Raw genomic sequence first — 21316 nt, forward strand, 5'->3', positions numbered from 1 at the left:
CTTACTTTCCATCTCTGGATGTTCTAGGTTCAGTCAAATCACCTCATTTTACAGATAAGGAAACTGAAGCTCAGAGGGGATAAGGGGTTTGTCCATGGTTACATAGCTAATATACATCAGGGCTGGGAATTGAACTCAGGTCCTGTGGCTGCAAGTACAGGGCCCTCAAGGCTCTCTCTCCTTCTGCTCCTCACTTTAAATGGTAGTGTTTTTTCTCGGAGTTGGAGCCAGCACTCCAGGAGGGATGCCAGCACCCCAGCACCCCCAGTTTGTCAGCTCATGTGAGTTTGGCAAGTGGCAGTGGAAGGGTAGCCCTGAGAGGGGAGAGAGAAGCGGGAGGAAACAGTATCATTCTTCCTCATGTGCTTAGAATGTCTTGAGTAAGCACAACCCCCTCCTGCCATCTGCTCTTCTCCTCTGGGCCCCAGAGTGAAACAACTTGGTTGGCTGGAAATCCAAGCCACAAACCTCAATACACACAGTTATACTGTCTTTGGATAACATTGTCCCTCTGCAGGGAAGGGCAGAAAAGAATCGGGGGCGGCGGCTGGTCTGGGAGCCGGTGAACCCAAGTTTTCTTTTCAGCCCTGCCTCTAAATTGCTGTGTGACCTTGGACTCCTCCCTAACCTTTCATGAGACTCCGTTTTCCCATCTGCAAAATGAGGGAGAATAGACGGGCACTAGAGTCTCATCTGTCTCTGCCAATATGTGTTCTCATGGTGTAGCGAAAGGAGCATTGGATTTGGAAGGAGACCTGGCTTCTGCTAGTTACCCTGGGTCCATCCCACACCTGAACAGGGATCCCCTTTATAGCATCCAGAATCAACTGATATGTCTACAATGCTTTAAGATTTCCAGAAAACTTTCCTCCCGTAAACTTTAAGGGAAGTAATTCAACTGTTATTGTCCCCATTTTGTAGATAAGGCAGTGGAAATTCATAGAATCAAAATAACTTGCCCAAAGTCACGCAGCTAGGTGGTACAGTGGATAGAATGCTGGGGTCAGGAAGACCTGAGTATACTTACTAGCTTTGTGGCCTTGGGCAAGTCACTTAATTCTATTTGCCTCAGTATCCTCATCTATAAATTGGGGATAATAAGAGCACCTACTTTCCAGGGTTGCTGTGAGATAAAATCAGATAAGATTTGTAAAGTTTGTAACACAGTGCCTGGTGCATAGTAGCATTATATGAATGTTGGCTATTGTCTTTATTATGATTATTATGTATCTAAACTGATCAAGGCAGCAAGTTCAGCACTAATATTTGGGCCCTCTTCCTTGTTGAAAGGGACCCATTGACATCATTCAAAAAACTCCGCTAGTAGGAACTCTAGGGCTGCCCCTTTCCTAAAAAGACCATGTTAGAAAATAAAATGCCCAGGTTCCAACTCATTCCTTGGAGGTGGCCCAGGACTGATGGTGCATGGGAAGAAGGCTCCTTGCAACTTGGTGGAGATGAATGCTTTCTTTCCTCCTACACAGACCACCACCCTGACCCCTCCCCTTGATTACTGCCAGCAGAAGAGTGTGTTTGTGTGTGTGTGTGTGTGTGTGTGGTGTGTACCCCTTTGTGCTGCTGGACTGGACTGCCTAGTCATCCCCACCCCTCTAACTCCCCTCACAAGGCTAATAAATAAATAGTTGTCTTGATCAGCATTCCATGTTCCTCTTTCCTGGCAGAATCAGAACCCAGGGAGGCTAGTTTAACCAGTTCACGAGCATGGATTGGAATTCAGGTCTTCTGAATCTACAGTCCTGTGGTCCTTCCATATTCTACCCAGCTGTTTCAATGTCTCATACATGTAGTTCTCCATTCTGTAGGCATGAGCATTCTGGGATGTTATTCATGGGATCTCAGAACTGAAGGGTCCTTAGAGGATATTCAGTCTAACACAGGAATCTTCTCATTAGCATTCTGCCAAGTACGTATCAAACCTCCTCTTGATCACCGCAACTGATGGGAAACTCACTGTCATATGGGACAGCCTTTTTTACTTTTAGGAAGCTCTTATTGGGAGGAAGTTGTCCCTTTATCTGACACTTGCTGACATTTGCCTCTCTTAAACTTTGCCCCTTTGCTTCCCATTGAGGACCAAGCAGAAGGAGTCTAATTCTGTCCTCCAAACGCTTGAAGGCAAGAATCATTTCTTCCCTAAGTCTCCCCTTCTCCAAGCTCACCATCCCTCATTCCTTTGACCATTTTATGTCATTGTCATCCAGTCTGTAATCCCTTTTCCATCCTGGTTCTCTTTCTCTGGACACTTTCCAGCTTGTCACTGATCCCAAAACATGAGGTCCAGAAGTGAACACAGTTCTCCAGATGGTATCTTACAAGGGCTGAGTATAGCAATCCTATCACCACCATCTTTCTGGACTCTATGCTTTGATTAATTTAATTAAAGCTACATTAGCTCCCCCCCCCCCTTTTTGTTAGCTGGCATGTTTTACTGTTGATCCAGTTAAAGTTAATGGTCACTCAGACTCCCAGTTATTTTTATACAAACTCTTGTCTGGCCATCTTAAATATCTGCAGTTTATTTTTCTACACCAAGTTTAGGACTTTACATCTTTCCCTATTAAATTTCATCTTACTTGATTTAGCTTGTCATTTTAGTCTGTCACGATCTTTTTGGATCCCAGTTCCTTCATCCAGCATGATAGCTTTCCCTCCCAGCTTTCTGTCACCTAAACATTTAATAGACACATGAGCTATGCATTCATCCATATAGTTTATTAAGCAGCACATGGAGAAGGCCACATCTTTGGGGCTTTTCATTGGAGACCTCCTGCCATCATTCATGATTATTCTTTTCTTTGGCCATCCAACCTTTAATGAATTGACTTAACTGTCTCGTGATCAGATTCACATCTTTCCACCCTCCCCAACAGAATAATATGAGACACTTTGTCAAATGCTTTGCTAAAATCCAAGCATTCTGTGTTGGTGGCATTCCCCTGATCTACTAACAATCTCATAAAAAGTATTGAGGTTAGTCTGACATGACCTATTTTTGATAAACTCATACTTTCTCTAAGTGATTCCCACTTCCTTTTCTATGTCATGCTTTTAATAATACAGTCTAGGATTTGGCCTGGAATCGAAGTCTTACCACTGCCTTATAGTTCTGAAGCTTCATTATCCCTGTTTTGGAAAATGGGGCAACATTTACAATGACAACACTTATTAAGTGCCTACTGCATGCATTTTGGGTGGTGTGCTGAGCTTGAAGTCAGGAAACTTGAATTCAAAGTTTCCTCATCTTTAAATTGGACATAGTAAAACTTTCACCACCTACCTTGTGAGGAAAACTTGGCAAACCTCAAAGCGCTATAAAAGTATTATCTGTTATTGTTATTACTATTGGCCCAAACTATCAGATTTTATTAGAACTAGAAAAATGGCTACTCCTTTGTGAGTCTACTGCCTTTACTTGGCTTGAAGGTCTGGCAGCTGTCTGGATGGCAGAAAAGGTCTTTTCTCATAACTCTCATCTATTTGAAGAAATTCAGAGCTGGAGAAAAGGGAGTTTGGCAGCAGTGGCTATCCTACCATCCTCCCTTTTGGGCTTCTCTGTGGACTCTTTACCAGATCATTGAGAGAGGCAAGAGGGTCTTGAAAAGACTTTTGATAAATGATAGCAGCAACAATAAAACAACCCCATTTCTCTAGCACTTTAACAAATTACAGAATGCTTTCTGTATAGTTAGGTGGCACAGTAGATAAGAGTGCCAGGCCTGGAGTCAGGAAGAGTGATCTTCCTGAGTTCAAATCCAGCCTCAGACACTTAATGGCTATGTGACCCTGGGCAAATCACTTAACCCTGTTTGCCTCAGTTTCCTAATCTGTAAAATGATGTGGTGAGTGAAATAGCAAACCACTGCAGTTGCCAAGAAAATCCCAAATAGGGTCACAGAGAGTCAGACACAACTGAACAACATTCTTCACAACAACCCTATGAGGTGGATAGCATAATTTTTGCCTGTTATTGATATGGAAACTGGGGGTTAGAGAAGATTATAGACTTGCCCATGGCCATAGATACAGGAAACGGGCTGGGAAATAGGATATGCTTCTTCCTACAAAAAGATTGGCCTGGTATTTAATGCTTGGTTTTACCTTGCTTTTCTAATTCTACATCTTCCTTCCCTTAGCACACACCCACTCCATAGTCTCCTTGTTCTCCCTTTACACGATAGGCTCATCCCCACACATGTTGCTCCAATCATGGCGTTCCCCTCATTTGAACATCATTCATCTTCTGACTCTGATTCTAGGAGTGAACTCCTCGAGGGCATTAATGATGCCATTTTTCCTTCTCTCAGACAATCAGTAGTCAACAAACATTTTTCAAGCACTTACTATGTGCCAGGTCCAGTACTAAGGGCTAGGGTTACAAAAAAAGGCAAATGATATCACTGTCCTTGAGGAAATCACAAGCTAATGGGGGAGACAACATGCAACACCTTGATACATGCAGGATACATGTAGAGAGAGTAGGTACTTTGTATGGAGCTTGAGTAATTGTTTGAATGAAGGATTAAGTAAATGATTGAATGGGTAAATTAATAATTAGATGATTGAGTAGAGAAAACACAAAATTTTAGAGCTGGACCTTGAATATCTGGTACAATCCATACTTGAACAGAGGTTACCTCTACAATATCCCCACAAGAGTCTGTGAAATTGTTGAGAAGCCCCAATTGTTAGGAAATATTTGTTTCTGATGATCTAGAATCTGCCTTCCACTCACTTCCCTCTGTTGCTTCTCTTTCTGATTTCTTATCAGATATTTGAAGCAACTGATCCTGGGTCTCCAAGTCTTCTCTTCTCCCAGCTAACATATCCATTTCCTTTATTTGCAGCCTGATTTAGTTAAAGACACGCTAGATTTGAAGTTTAAGGCCCTGGATTAAAAAACTAGCTCAGCTATTTACTACATGTATAACCTTGAGAAAGCCATTTTCCATTTAACCTGCCTGGGTCTCAGTTTTCTCATCTGTAAAATATAGGGGCTGGTTAAATGAAATGATCCCCCAATCTCACCTAGTTCAGAATGATCCTCGGATCATATGGCAGTCTGTAGTCTTCTCACCATTCTGGTTGCCCAAACACCAAAGTATATGAAAACCCTTCCCAACATGTAACACCTAGAACTGAGTATTCTAAACCAGGGGTTTTTAACCTGGAGTCCATGTCCCCAAGGGGGTCCATGGATAGATTTCAGAAGGTCATGAAGTTGGAACATTTAATATTTTGTTAACTTTATTTCAATATAATTGGTTTACTTTGTAATCTTATATATTGTATTTTGTGCATTTAATAATTCTAAGAAGGGATCCATAGGCTTCAACAGACTGCCAAAGGGGTCTGTCACTTAAAAAAAAATTAAGAATCTCTCCTCTAGTGTGTGTGTGCTTTTTTTTTTTGAACAGGGCAAAGGCCCTTGTGACTATCTCCTCCTTTGATTTTAATGTTATACTTTTGTTGTTGAAGCCTAAGATCTTAATGGTTGTTTGAAAATCACAGAATTATAGAATGTTTTTATTTGAAGAGATCTATATTTGGATCATCTAGTCCAAGCCATACTGCCTAGGAATCTGCAGTATCTCAAATCACATAACCCTCTTATCTTAAAATGATGAGGAACTCACTATTGCCCAAGGCTACTATCATACATCACTTATTGTTAGAAAGCACTTTCTTATGTTGAGCCTAAATCTACTTCCTAAGGACTTTTCCCTTTTGGTTCTATTTCTGGCTGCTTGGGCCCCAGAACAGTACCTCAGATCTTTGAAGGCAATGATTGTGTTGTTTTCCCACCCTCCTGCCCCATGCAGCCCTGTCCCTCAACATTTATACTATTTATCTCTACCCCTCTAGTGTCATCCTTATAGGCCTGAGGAATTCATTCTCAATGTAACAGAAGGAATTCTCTGTCCTCTATTATTTCCTGCATTAAAGCAGATGATGGGGAACAACCAGTATTAAACTAGGCAATTCTCCAGCCATTGTGACTGTGCTCCCATCATTTAAAAATGGAATAGACTTACTAGTGAGGGGGTGAACTTCTCATCAGTAGAAATGTTTAAGCAGAGGGCTGAAAGTTTTTTAGGGATATTTTAGAGAAGATTCCTACCCATTGGGCTAGATGCCTTCTGAGGTCCCTCCATCTCTAGAAGTATATGATTCCTTGAATTTTCACACTTTAAAATGGACCACCACTTCCTTTAGTGTATGACCTACTCCCTGGGACATTTTTAAATTAGTTCATAAAAAATGTGAGGTTCAGGTCTGGAGGACTTTATCCTGATACACACACTGATTTTAGTCTTGTGTTGAGGACCTGCACCAGGATGGTGTCAGTGTCCTAGGAGAGATGTTACAAAGGTGAAATCTATAGAACTTGGCAACAGATGGGGTATAAGTGGTGAGAATGAGGAGTTGAGAATGATACCGAGGTTTAAGGTCAGGGTGACTGGGAGGAAGAGAAGTTAGGAAGAAGGGAGGGTTTGGGCAGAAAGATAAATAGTTCTGTTTTGGACATGTTGAGTTTAAGATGTTGCAGGACAGCCAATTTGAGATGTCCATTAGGCAGGTGGAGATGCAAGACAAGACATCAGCAGAGAGGTTAGGGCTGGATAAATTGATTTGAGTATCATCAGTGTAGAGATGATAATCAAATCCATTAGTCACTAAGAGAAATGGTATCTAGAGAGATGTTCAGAGGGACCAGGACAGCCACCATTAACATGGTGAGGGCATGACTTGGGGGAAGATGCAGAAAAAGAGAGAAAAGAGGAGCAGTCAGGCAAATAGGAGGAGAAGCAGCAGGAGGAAGTGCCAGGAAAACTGAGAGAGAAGAGAGTATCAAGGAGAAAAGGGTGACTGACAGTGTCAGAGACAGTGAGTGTCAGAGGTCAGAAAGGATGAGGACCGAGAAATTAAGACACAGCCAGTAGACAGAATAATGAAAGATTAGTGAGAGAGTAGGGATGATAAAAGGGGCAATCTGCTGGAGAGGATGGGATGGAATGGGATCACTTGTGCATGTACAGGGATTTGCTTTGGCCAGGAGAAGGCCTTCCTCTTCATGTGAGACAGGGATAAAGGAGGAGATAGTGAGGGAAGGCATCTGAGTTATGTGAGTTATGGAATAGAGGGGAAAAATAAGAACTCTCTGGGAATGGCCTAATTTTTTTCCCCATAAAATATGAGTCAAGAACCAGGATCACAGCCCAGCTGTCCTGAGTCCCAATGCAGTATCCTTATCATCATCATTATCATAATTATTACCAGCATTTGTGTAGCACTTATTATGTACCAGGTACAGTCCTAAACACTTTACAATTATTATCTCATTAGATCCTCACAACAACCCTGGGAGATAGGTGCTATTATTATTCCCGTTTTATAGAGGCGAAAACGGAGGCACACAGATTAAGTGATTTGCTCAGGATCACACAGCTGGTATGTGTCTGAGGTCGGATTTGAACTCAGGTTTTCCTGATTCTAGGCCAGGTACTCTATTGTCCAAGAATGCATAATGGTGAAATCTGAATCCTCAGGCTCAGTTGTAGCCCTGTTCCACAGCTGGGATTGATGGGGAATCCAAAGGGTCAGAGAGGGAAGGTCAGTGACGCAGTTAGGGGAATATTGTAAAGGATCACAATACAGGCAAGTCTGAAGCAGACCTGAGAAGCATCATCGCATTTGGACCCTAGTCCTGCTAACAATCACAGCATCTGTTCACCCAGATCTTGCTGTACGTACAGGGAAGGGAGTTGATGTTGGCTATCTGCATACCTGGAGAATCACCTTCCATAGGTAGTGCTGCTCCTATTAGTCTGGGAGCCCCTATTGACCATCCCTGGCCTGAAAATTCAGTTGTAAATGTTCTCTTCTCTCTCTTTGTCCTAACTCCCTCTGACTCCTTCTATCCATTTTCTTCCCTTTCCCTTCCTGCTTTCCTCCTCTCTTTATCTTTTTTTCCCTTTCCTCATACTCATTTCCCCTTTTCTAACTTCCTTTGCCATTCCTTCTTTTCTTTTTATATCTTTACCTCTTCCTTTCATCTGTGTCTCTCTGTTTCTCTTTGTGTCTTTCTTAATTTCTGTATTTCTGTCTCCGTATCTTTTCTTGTCTCTTTGTCTCTTTCCCTCTGTTTCCATTTATCTCTACATTCCTCTCTGTTATTGTGTTCCATCTCCTTTCCCCTTCCTTTGTTTCTGTCTCCCTGTGCTGATCTGCATCTGTATGTGCATCTCTTTCCAATCTCTCTTCTGTATCTCTGCCTCCCTTGGACATTCTGCCCCTTGCTCCCCAGGCATGCATCACAGCAAGAGACCGATAAAACCATCTGTGCCAGCGTCAGTACCATCAAGCAGCTGTCAGAGCTCGTGCGGGGCTTGTCTCAGGTATGTGCGGTGGTCACAGCATCACGTTGGAAACCTGACCCCCAGCCATCGGCAAGGTGGGTCTGGGAGAGGGCGAGATTCAGCTTTTGGCCTTCCTGCCAACTCCAAAGAACTGCAAACCTTGTGCAGAGGTGTTCGAATCCTACCAATCAAGGGATGAGGGATGTCCCACCTAGTACAGGAATCACTTTCATTAGCCACCTGCCAAGATGTCATTTATCCTCTGCGTGTACAGGAAAGGATGAGGAACTCACTCTTCCTAGAAATCCCATTCAGTTTTGGATCAACTCTGATTGTTAGAAAGTTTGCCTTTAAATTGAGTTGAAACACACTTCTCAGTAAATTGAGACAGTCACACACTTTGTTTTGGGCATTCTCCTAAATATGCAATCTGGAATCAAATTTAAAAAAAAAAAATTGGCAGCCGTATCACCCTGGCGAGGACTCTTGAGTCTATGGCCACCTAAGACCCGTATGAGATTTTTCAAATGAATAGCTGGCTAGGTATTTCCCCCTTATTCTGTAAGGAGTAAGGCAGTCATTATCCATGGTTTTTTTCTACCTTATTCATCTGGAAAGGGTCATCATCACTGTTTACTCTCTGATGCCAACATCAGTGCTATTGCCATCTTTATCACTATCATCATGACCACCAGAATCACCATCCTCATTATCACTCTCACCATTATTACCATCACTATATCATTATTAAATTACTGTTAATATCACCATAAAACCCCCTAATACCATGATAATCCTCACCATTGTTGGGATCACCATCATCAGTGGGATCACATGGTGACAGAACAGGATGAGAGTTTTATGATGATTAATTCAGTAGCCTGTGGAGGAATAGATAGATTAGATCAGAGATGGGGAAGCTGCTTAGGTTACTCTTGGAAAATTCTAAAGCAGTTGTGTTGAGGGCCTGAAATAACAGGTGATGACCATGAACATGATCATAGAAATCCAGAGCCTTAGGAGGCCTCAGAAATAAGCTACTCTGTTCCCCTGTTTTACAGAGGAGAAAATGGAGACTCAGAAAAGTCATGGCTCTTACTGTGGAGTTGCCTATGTGGTTTAATGATGAACTGATGGGCTCTTACCCTGGTGTTCTGCTCTATTGCAAACTGCCAGGGCACTGATCTGATGCCATGATAGCTTCATGCCAGAAGTTGGTGTTTAAATGATAGCCTGGAGAACTTTGTGCACTTAACACAGAATTTATGGCCCATTATGAAATGCAACCCGTTTTGATGGTTTTCTTCTGTGCTGTGGGCTAGTAGAGCACTTTGCACAGTTATAGACCGGAAGAGAGAGAGAGAAATCAATTAATCAGTCTGTCAGTCAGCAAGCATTTATTAAGTGCCTACTATGTGCAGAGACCCAAAAGACAAAAACAAAACAGTCCTAGCTATCTAGGAAATTACATTCTACCAGGAGAAGGGGAGGGCATGCATATGTTTTTACATAAACAAATGCAGTAAAGCTAAGATTAAAAGGGGAAAGAACAGACTGGGAAAAAAAATCTTTATTGTAAATTTCTCTGATAAAGGTCTTATTTCCAAGTATATAAGGAATGGAGTCAAATTTATAAAAATAAGAACTTTTGATAAATGGTGTAAGGATCTTCCTATGTCATTAAATTCTCAAGGAAAGGAACCTAGGCTAGCTGTAGTCATATGAAAAAAAGAATGCTCCAAATCACTCATTAGAGAAATGCAAATTAGAGCAAGAGCAGCTAGGTGGCACAGTGGATAGAGTACCAGGCCTGGAACCAGGAAGACTTATCTTTCTGAGTTCAAATCTGGCCTCAGACACTTACTAGTTTTGTGACCCTGGGCAAGTCACTTAACCTGATTTGCCCCCAGTTTCCTCATCTGTAAAATGAACTGGAGAAGGAAATGGCAAACCATTGCAGTATCTTTGCCAAAAAAAACCCTAAATGGGGTCACGAAGAATCAGACATGACTGAAAATGACTAAATGATAGTAACACCAAATTAAAGCAATTCTGAGGTTCTACCTCACACCCACCATATTGACAAAATTGACAAAAAATAAAAGGACACATGTTGGAGGGGTTGTAAGAAAACAGGGACTTTGATGCACTGATTGATAGACTTGTGAATGAGTACAGCCATTCCAGAAAGCAATTTGGAATGATATACAAAAAAGTTTCTAAGCAATATATACCCTTTGACCCAACTATACCGCTGCTAAGCTTATACCTAAAAGATATTTTAAAAAATAGAAAAAAAGATCTTTTATGTACAAAAATTATTCTTAGCAGCACTTTTAGTGGTGGCAAAAAAAAAGGGAAACTAAAGGGATGTTCATCAACTGGGGAGTGGCTGAACAAATGGTTGTATATGAATGTGATAGAGTGCTAATGTGATGTAAGAAATGAGGGTTCTATAGCTGGTTTCAAAGAACCGTGGAAAGTCTTGTATGAACTGATGCTGAGTGAAGTGAGCAGAACCAGAAGAAGAATTTATACTGTAACATCAATATCATAAAAGTGACCCATTTTGAAAAATTGTATAAAATGATAAAGAATGAAAATGAGGAGAACTAGAAGAACAATTTATACAATATCAGCAATGCTGTAAGATAAAAAGCAACTTTGAAAGATTTTAGAACTTTGACAATTGCAATGACCATTCATGAATCCCTTGGAGGAAGAGAATGATGAAACATGCTATCTACCTCCTGGCAGAGAAGGGATGGATTCAGGGTGCAGAATTTTTACACACATATATATAAATATATGTGTGTGTTTGTGTGTGTCTGTGTGTGTGTGTATGTGTGTGTGTATATATATATAACATGTATGTATATATGTACAAATATATACATACATATTATGTACACACGTACACATGTATTATATATATACATATACACACACAAATATTTGTTTATAGCCAATGAAGGAATGTTTTGTTTTTTGTATGTATAATTGTTAAAAGGAAATTGTTTTTCTTCCCCCCTCCTTAATGGGGTGAGAGGTGGAAGAGAAAGTAGATTTGTTAATTTAAAAAAGAATTATTTTAAAACAAAGGAAGAGCTCCGACCGTGGAGTCAGTGGACCAGGGTTCGACTCCTGACTCTGATCCCTCCTACCTCTTTGACGTCGTACAAGTCACTTAAATGAGGAGGCTGGACTGCCTTGATGGTCTCTGAGGTCCCATCTAGAGTTATGATCCTTTATAAATTCAAATTTGAGTCAGGAGATGTCACTAATAACTGTGAATACTGACAGTCTCAGAACTGCGTTTTGCGATGCTTCTTCTAGCATTAAACAGTGATTGGTAGGGCAGTCATCTTTCCGTTCAATCCCATTCAGTCCGTCCAGCCGTTATTTTTGGAAATAATGGCACAAGTTCAGGTTCCAGAACCCCTTTAGTTCTCTAGGGTGGAGTGAATGGTGGTGGCGAGCAGTGGCGGGACGGTGGCCCAGGCATGCCTGTTGACCGGAGGAGGGCCCTTCATCCATTTCCTCCTCTTCTCCTTGCAGCAGGAACGCCTTCAGCTAGACCGACTGAGGAATCAGCTGTTGGATGTTCTCCAGCGCTATGGAGCTGCCCAGAAGGTGAGGGCTCTGGGACCATTGCCCCACTCCCCTACAGCGTGCCTTCGAGGGGGAATAATAATGATAAAAATGCCTTCCGTTTAGATAGGGCTTTAAGCGTTCCCAGTCATTTGGTTCACCATGATCCTGTAGAGTAGGCAGTGATTTTTACGGATTTTACAGATAAAAAACCTGAGGCTTAGAGAATTGCTGGGCTGCCCTTAGGAGAAGATTCTATAATAGCCAAGTGGGGGTAGCCAGGAGTCCAGTGTGATTTGCTTTGGATAATGCCTCACATCTGTACAGTCTGTTTTTGGGCAGTTTAAAGTCCATTCCCCATTCTCTTAGCTCATCCGATCCTCCCCACACCCCAGGGATTTAGGCAGGACTTCTTTTAGAGTACAGGCAGCCAGTGCTGGATTCGGAGTCAGGAGACCTCTATTCAGACACAGCTTCGGTACTTCCTAATTCTGTGACCTTAGGCACTTCCTCAAAAGACTGGACTATGCGGCTGACTGTATGACCCTGGACAAATCACTTTGTTTCTCTCCGCCTTGGTTTCCTTGCCTGTAAAATGGGGATAATGATACTTTAACTTGCAATCTCACAGGGTTGTTTTTTGTTTTGTTTTGAGAGTCATGAGTTACTGTATGTAAAGCCCCTTGCAAACCATAAATATTAAATATTAACCTTCTGCATTCTGAGGTCCCTTCCAGCTTGGACATTCTGTGCTTAAAGTCTCTTCTAGCTCTGACATTCTAGTTTCTAGGTTTTGGGTTCTGAGGTTCTTTCCATCTCTAACATTCTGTGTTCTAAGTTCCCTTTCAGCTCTGACAATCTATATTCCAAGGTTCCTTCTAGTTTTAACTTGCTGTGATCTATGTTTTGTCATCCCTGAGATGTGCTGACTAGGTTTGGTTGGCTTTTCAAATGCTTCTTAATCTTCCCAAAGGCCACTATCCTAAGACCACTCTCTATACATATTCTACCTCCACTCCATCCACCTACAATCATAGAAGCCTAATAATAAGACCCCATTTTTAAAATGACCCTAAGGTTTTTAAAGTGCTTTCTTTAGAGTGACTCCATGAGGTAAGTAGTACAAATATTATATATCCGTTATAACAATAAGGAAATCTTAAACTACTTCTGTGACGGGGTTGTCTTTTTGTTATGGTACTGTAGTTTCCCACAAATCATCCCCTTTGAGCTTAGCTCAGGGTTTTCTTGGAGATGAAGGCATAGTGTGCCTGAGCTAGAAAAGCCCTTGAAAGACAGTGTCAAAGCTAAAAGGGACCTCCTATGTCATCTAGTCCAACCTCTGCCTCCCCTCGTTGTACAGATAGGGAAGCTGAGGCCCAGAGAAGAGAAATGATTTATCCAAGGTTGCTCTTAGACTTGGGGGCAGAGTCTGACTCATAGGTGGGAACTTCTTTATGCTATACCATAGGCAGTCAGTGAATGCTTGCGGAATAGTATTAAATTACATTAGATCTGTAAGGGATCCTAGACCAGTTTTTATAGATAAGAAAGTTTTATAATAATTTTACAGATAAGAAAAACTGAGTTCCCAACATGTTAAGAGTATACTAATATAACAACAACAGTTCACATTTCTATGACTCTTCAGAGTTTCTGAGGTAGAGGTGTGAGTATTATTATTCCAATTTTACAAATAAGGACAGTAAGGCCCACAGAGGTGAAGGGACTTGTGTTCAGTCACAGAGCAAATAAGTATTAAAACTGTGACTCAGATAACCTCTGGTCTGGTTGTTTCTACCACCCCAAGATTGTCTCTCAAGGCCGTAGTTAGCTTGCTAGTCATTGAGTCAGGGCTAAAGCTCAGGTTTCTCCTATCTTAAGCCATTTCTATCCCCTGGGGGAGGGTGGGTGGTAGGGAGTCAAATGAGCACAATTATGTCTGTGGGCCTAGCCAGAAGCTCTCTATTTACTTGCCTCCTTCCTCACTTCTTTCCAATTCTTTGTCTGATAGAAAATAGCAGAGAAGTCCAAGACCCCACTTCCCATGGTGGCCACAGCAGGAGCACAGAGGAGCAGAAGGCAGGTAGGTATCATGCACATGGTGGAGGAGCCTGCCCTGGTGTATGCAGCATAGGATTGGAGGGCTAGGGTTGTAATGCAATAGTACAATCATTGTTTTTCCTGGGAGGCATAATGGGGTGTGGAGAAGGAGAAGGAGAGGGAGCAGATGGGTTGGTTTGACCTAAGGGATCTCCCTCTTGAGCTGAAGACTTTCTTCCTCACAGAGTGTTTTCTGTCCAGTCAGAAGAGATTGGTCTCCCATGACCCTTAGGAGGCTGTGTGCTCTAAGATCAATTTCCTGGGGTGGAGTGAGGAAGGGAATGGGGGATAGGCTACCTAGAACCTTCCTGATGTCTCACACAGGTCCAATGAAAAACAATGGCATAGTGTGTGTTATAGCTCTGGCATGTATAGCTCTGGCTGTTTTCAGGGGCAGGGCATATAGCCTGTTTATCTCACTGTCGGGTCATACTGGGACTCTGGGCTCTAACAGGGGAGCCTTCACCATATCTTGCCCAGAACCTGACTTTCGTACTACTTCCTGACCATATAGCCCCACACCATGCTACCTACACTCTGGCCATCATCCCTTTCTTCCCCACTCTCCCTACCCCAAACTTTGGACTCTGCCCCTAGGATGATGGGCTCTGATAGTTCAGCCTTCTTGTATGAAACCAGGCTTCCATACCCTTATGGCCATCTTTCCACCAGATTTCCCTTTCACTGCCCTTTCCCTTCTCCCCACTCTCTCCAGCTCCTATATTAGAATGTAAGCTCCTTGAGGGCAAGGAGGATCTTATTTATATTTGTATATGCAGCACTTAACCCTGGTCTGATACCTAGAAAGTAAATGCTATCTATCTATCTACCTATCTATCTATCTATCTATCTATCTATCTATCTGTCTATCTATCTATCTATCTATAAACCTATCTACCTGTCTGCCTATGTCTGTCTTTCTGTCTGTATTTTTCCCTACCTATCCATCTGTCCAACTGTCTGTCAGCCTAATCACAGTCTTCTGTGACCAAGCCTGGTGCCTTGGAAGGCAGTTGACCCATGTGGAAATCAAAGCTATGAACATATCCTCATTAGGATCCCCCTGCAGTGTACTGGGTTGACTGATAAAGAGATACTTATATCAAAACCAGCCAGTCCCAGAGGAATAGAAAAAGACATACCAAATAATCCAGGTTTACCTTACATAACATTTTTTTTTAAAATTCTGTGGTGGCACAGTAATAAGCAAACATTATAGGACACCATTAGCTCAGTTTGGCACCGACCATCTGGTTTCTATATAGATAATTACTAGAATGCAGTTTATTCATTCATTAATGCATTTATCTAATTTACTTTTTAATATCAAGGTCTAGTTATAATGAGTCAATGTTTTCATAGCAAAGGGATGTGGCATCTACCTGTAGGCCAGTGAATGTCTCTGATGGAGAAGCTCAGTTATCCCATTTATGAACTGTGCTTCTATTAATACTTCTCTTTGTGGGGCTGAGTGTTTGTTATATAGTAAAGGCACCTGCTCTCATCGAAGCCCTGATGAAATGGGTAGAAGTGATGCCCACTGAAGTCTCTCCTATCTCTGACTCTGTGATTCTGTGAAACATTAGGAGAGCAGTTTTACTAGAAATGTCTAATTCATGGGTGTCGCTCTAGGGATTCCAGCTGAGTGGATGTTTTTAAGCTCTAATAGAGCTCATTAAAGAAGAGGGTCTTATTTAAGCAAAGATGTCCTGAGCCTTGGGAACAGGCATGAAAATAGGAGGGTGATTCACATGTACAAAAACTGTCTTTTCCCGTCTAGGCTGTTGGCTGATGTCTTCTGTCTTTCGTCTCCTGTGTGGACATCAAAGGGTACTGGAGAAAACAGAATGGGACAAACCATGAAGCTTTTCAAGTGTTTTGCCCCTAAGGGAGGACATTGTGATGTCATAGCTGTCCTAGCATGAGGATGGGGCAGCTAGGTGGTGCAGTGGATAGAGCACTGGGCTGGGAATCAGGAAGATTCCTCTTCCTCAGTTCCAGTCTGGCCTCAGACACTTACTAGCTGTGAGACGCTGGGCATGTCACTTAACCCTGTTTGCCTTAGTTTCCTCATCTGTAAAATGAGCTGGAGAAGGAAATGGCAAACCACTTTAGTTATCTTTGTTAAGATAACCCCAAAACGGGGTCACAAAGAGCCAGATGCCACTGAAATGACTCAACGACAATAATAAAAGCACAGGGGCACAGAGTCCCCTTTCTGGCAAATTGCTCTTTGTCTCATCATCATTACTTATTGTGGGTAGAAGAGGATGCATCAGCCTCGTAGTGGCTGGTCAACAATGATGACCATAATATAGTAAGTTCACATTTCTGTAGCGCTTTAAACTTTACAGGACACTTACTTTCACTGACCTTCTGAGGTAAGGAGTTCAGCTGTCATTATTCCGGTTCTCCAGAGGAGAAGACTGAGTCTTGAGTGGTGACTTATTCAGGGTCACACTGTAAGTAGGGGTTGGCGCTGTAATTTTAACCAAGTCTCAGGAGGCAGCTTGGCATTATGGCTACAAAGGTCCTGGACTTGGAGCCAAGAAGATGTGGGTTCAAATCCTGCTTCAGACACTAGCTGTGTGAGCCTGAGCAAGTGACTTTGGCTCTTTGTGCCTCAGTTTCCTCATCTGTAAAGTGAAAGGATTGAAACTTGATGGTCTCAAATTTCCCTTCTGGTTCTAAATCTTTTATGATCCTGATTCCAAGTTCAATAGTCTTGGTGTCTATTATAGTAATAGTTCATGTATAAACTAGTGCTAGCACTTTACATTTGAACTTCACGATAACCTCAAATGAGGTGCTATATATATGCATATGAATTTTTATTATTGGCAGTTTTGTTCATTGGAAAGACCTCTTGGAGCTAGAGAGCTAAGTTTGAATCTCCACTCTTCTGCTTACTACCTACATGACCTTTAGCAAATCTCTTTAGCCCCTTTGTGCCTCAGTTTACCTAACTGCAAATTGAGGGAGTTGGGCTAAATGATCCCTTCTTCTACAAATATTATGATCCTCCGTTTTGATAATGAGGAAACTGAGGCACAGAGAGGTAACATGACTTGTTTAGTGTTGCATAGCCCCTTGATTTTCTTGGCTAGGAAGTATTTGGAAGCCAGAGTGGATTTTGGATTATCTCTGAATATTCAAGGGCTGCTTGCCCCTAGCCAAAGATAGTGGCATTTTGTACAGTTTCTAGAAAGCCATGGACTACCACTGTCTACTCTGGACTCTCTCAAATTGCCTACTGAGCAAATTACTCCTCCTGTTCCTCTTTCCATACTTGGGGCAAATAAATTCAATCTCCAGTGGTTCCGTGAAAATAAGATGTGGGATAAAATATTTCAGGAAGAGGGGGAGAAAAAGGATGAAAACCCTTTAAAGATACTTAGGAATCAGTGGAAAGTGACTTGAGGCCAAATCCTGGTTCTATCTAGTGCTTATTAGCTCTGTAGTTCTGGGGAGTCACAACCTAGCTTTAGCTCAGTTTCTTCTTCTGTTAGATGAGTATAATAATCTTTATACTCCTTGCCTCACGGGGTTAGTGTGAGGATCCAAAGACGTATGCATGTAAGGGGCTTGCTTTGAGAGCTTCAGAGCACTAAATAAATGTAAATTCTTGTTATATGAGGCAACAAGAGTACCTTTGGTGAGAAGAACATGCTGTAGATCTTAACAGATTAATTGAAGTGGGAGTGGGTATTGTTATTAGTGGAAAGAATGCTGAACTTAGAATCGAGGCACTTGAATTCAAACTTTAGCTGGCCGTGTGACTCCACCCAAATCATATTTTTCCTCTAAGAGCCTCTGTTTCCTCTGCCAAATGACATAACAGTGCTTTCATTACCTGCCTCAAAGGGATGCTATATGGAAGGCCGCTTTGTAAATCTTAAAGGATCACAGATATAGGAGTGTTGTTTCCCTCTCTTTGACGCTGGAGCCTGAGGGGATCCCTGCGAGCACACATGGCACCCCAGTCCTCCATGCAGACTATGCTGGGTCCCTTGGGAGGGAATACCTGAGGAGTTCTCTGGAGGACCAGCATGACTTTCTGCAGAGAAATAGAGGCCTCTGAACCAAGGTCACAGGTTTGCTCCCCGTCTGGACAGATGCATTTCCTGCCCTAAGCCTCACTTGCTCCTGAGGTTTTCTTCTATCTCTGTTCCTGCTCTTGTCACTGTCAGTACTGCCCTGTGTCTCTTTCTGTCTTTCTTTGGGTTTCTCTGTGTCTGTGATACCTCCTCTGTCCAGTCCCTGTCATTATGCTGTGGTTATTGTCTCTGTCCAGAGAGTAAGGGGGGATGGCAAGGCTCCTCAGTACCTGCTTTGATGATCTCATTTACCCCCAAGACCACCCCGCTGCATGGTCCATAGTCAGTTTAGCAATCCAGAAGACCCCTGCTACATGTAAGATACTTAATTCAGCTCTTGAGTCACAAAGATGAAAAATGACATGGTCACTACCTCTGAGGAATTTGTCATGCCAGTGGGATTTAAGCTCTGGCTGCTTCTCCCAAGTGAGAAACTCTTCAAGGTTGGCTGCAACAACTCTCCAAGATAGTATAAATTACAGAGGAGCTGCAGTTTGCATCAGGGAAGGGTATTCCCACATCAGTGAAATCACATAACCTTCAAATATAATGAGCTTATGTTCTGTTAGGGTTTCAAAGTAACATGTACACAGTTAAGTCAGTACAAAATTTGTGTAAAGTCAATACAAGGTATTGTCAAGGTAAAGTCAATTTTAAGGTAAGGAGGGCACTAACACTTGGGATCCCCCAAGTTTACAATCCATTCATTAATTCAACGGGCATTTATTTATTGTTTATATGCAGAGGAGACCCATATGCGCACCATATGAACAGGGCCAGTTCAGAGTGTAGATGATAATAGTTCACATGTCATTGGTAAGTTAAGTTTTCTCAATGATGTCTCTGTGAGATAAGTGAGGCTGGTATTATTATCCCCATTTTGCAAATGAGGAAACAGCTGAGGCTCTTAGTCTCAAAGAAGTAAAATGACTTGCCCAGATCATGAAAGTTATGAAATTCAAACCCAAGTTTCTTAATATCATCTGTGTTCATTGCTCTTTCTCATTCACTGCACCAATCCCCACCCTCATGAAGCTTACCATCTACAGAGTGACAGCAGCCCTACAGGTGAGGATTATACAATACTATAATAATAGTATGCGATAGGTAGAAAAGAGACCTAGCAAAGCTGCCTTCAGAAGAGATCATTTTCAGCATCCTGATTCAGGTGAAATCAGGAAAGACTTGGAGGAGGTGCCACCTAAGCTGAGTCTCAAAGGAAGAGGATGTCAGCAGGCCAAGATGAGGAAGGAGTATGTCCCACGAATGGGGGATGGCTTGTGTGAATATTTTGTTATAGGAGAAGGCAGGAAAAAAGCAAGGAAGGGTTAGTTTGACTGAGATGTAAAGTGTGTGAAAGGAAGAATATTGCAGTAAGTCTAAGAATATTATCTGATGCTATTGGTCCTAGATATGAGGCTTTCATCATGTCTAGAGTCAGACTTTTGATACAGCTCCAGTAGTCTTGTCCTTCTTAGTTGGCTGCATCTTTTCTGCTTGATCTGCCTGGACTTCTTCTTGCCATACCTGGGAATGTTAAGGTTGTTCTGGTGAATCAGGGCAGGAGCGTCCTGGAGGAGGTGGTCTCTGGAAAGACAGAAGGGGCTTTAGAGAGGATCTTGTCCCATATTACCAAAAGGTCCTGGACTGGGTGGGTCTGGCTGGGCTTGAAGAGCTCAGAGAAATAAGCCAAGAAAGACAAACTTCTCCCCATTGACTTTTGCAAACTAGCTGTATGACAATTAGTAGGGCCTCTAACTTCACCTTATATGCAAAATAAAAGTAATCATTCTTCCCTGCAGAGTACCGAGGAAAACTTTGCAAACTGGTCAGCTCCTTGTTAGTAGGAGTGGTTTCATCTTTGTCTTTGTGATCTGAGCACCTGGCATGTTCCCAGAACATGGTATGCATTGAATTAGTGTTTATTGATTGATTGACTAGTGATGAAGGCCCTGCGTTTGGAATGAGGAGACTTGGATGTGGATTCTGGCTCTGAAATTTGTTCTTGGTATGATTTGGGTCTGAGAATTAGATAGCTTCTAAGGTCCCTTTCAGCTCTAAACCCTACTAATGCTCAATGGGAATGTGTTATTATTTTTATCAGGTAAGTATTCTTTCCCATCGCTTCCCCCTCCATCTTTGAGGGAAGCTCTGGGCCTTGTAAAATCAGTCCCCCACTTCCAAAAGCTGTGACGGCATGGGGGAGGGGCTGGCCATTGGCTTGGGTCCAGCCTGCCTCCCCCTTTCTCCCCACCCCATATTCACAGGCTGCTCATTTCCTCCCACCCACTCCAGGAAAGGCGAGGATGATAATTACTGCCTTGGAATAGTAAAGCTTGTCAACGATTTTTTCTTTCTCTTTTCTATAAACTCTTTATTCTCATTCATTCGTTTATTAATTTATTTTTTTTTTAAATCTCTCTGCCCACTTTCTCCTTGTGCTTGGGTGAGAGGGAACATTGCAGCCTATGTCTGGGAGAACACTTAACATCAGTGGATATGGATAAAAGGGTCCTGGGGTGAGAGGCAGTAGAGCTGGGTTCGAGTTTCAGCTCTGATGCTGGGCTCATGGTATGACTCTGGGGCCATTGTGCTTATCTCTTCAGTGTCTCCATTTGTAAAATGGGGCTAATCCTATTTGCACTAGCTTCCTCACAGTGTTGTTGTGATGAAAGTGCTTTGTAGACTAAAGTACAAGAGGAATGATAGCTATAGACTATTGTTCACAAGTCCCAAGTGAAGGGCTTCCCATAGGCCTTGATGTGCCCCAGTTAAAATTAGTGCAGGAGGAGGTTGGTTTAGATATCTAGAACTTCTGACTGATTCACAGGCTGATGAGATACTCACAACCATGAAGGTTTGATGTATAGCACCCCCTCCAGGGCTACCTCCCCAGTTCCTACTTCCACTGAGGGGAGAGGGAAAATGATTTCCAGAAGACAGTTGATGACTCATTCCCAAAGTTCTAGGGATAGCCCTAAGGGGTTGAGTTTCTTACTATTATTTACAAATTCCCACCTTTGTGCCTCCCCATTACAATTAGCATGACATAATTAGCTTTTTAAAAAATTTTTTGTTTTGTCACTGAGATATTTGTGAAATGCACTTGGAGCAGTACTGGGCACATAGTAGGCCCTATATAAACAT

General features: G+C 42.3%; 1 protein-coding gene across 5 annotated transcripts in view; it reads left to right on the top strand.

Annotated features, from left to right (window-relative positions):
• The window catches only part of TSNARE1 (t-SNARE domain containing 1), a 310170-nt gene that overhangs the window by 135728 nt on the left and 153126 nt on the right, over window positions 1-21316 (top strand). For 4 of the 5 annotated variants that reach the window (XM_027845008.1, XM_027845038.1, XM_027845016.1 and 1 more), the window contains 3 exons: window positions 8327-8417; window positions 11937-12011; window positions 13984-14055. In XM_027845008.1, coding sequence (XP_027700809.1) covers window positions 8327-8417; window positions 11937-12011; window positions 13984-14055 — 238 coding nt within the window. The remainder of the gene's footprint in view (window positions 1-8326; window positions 8418-11936; window positions 12012-13983; window positions 14056-21316) is intronic. The other variant, XM_027845032.1, reaches the window with a different exon arrangement.

The sequence above is a fragment of the Vombatus ursinus genome, unplaced genomic scaffold (genome assembly GCF_900497805.2).
Source record: "Vombatus ursinus unplaced genomic scaffold, bare-nosed wombat genome assembly UNPS02005236.1, whole genome shotgun sequence".
NCBI classification, from domain to species: Eukaryota; Metazoa; Chordata; class Mammalia; order Diprotodontia; family Vombatidae; genus Vombatus; species Vombatus ursinus.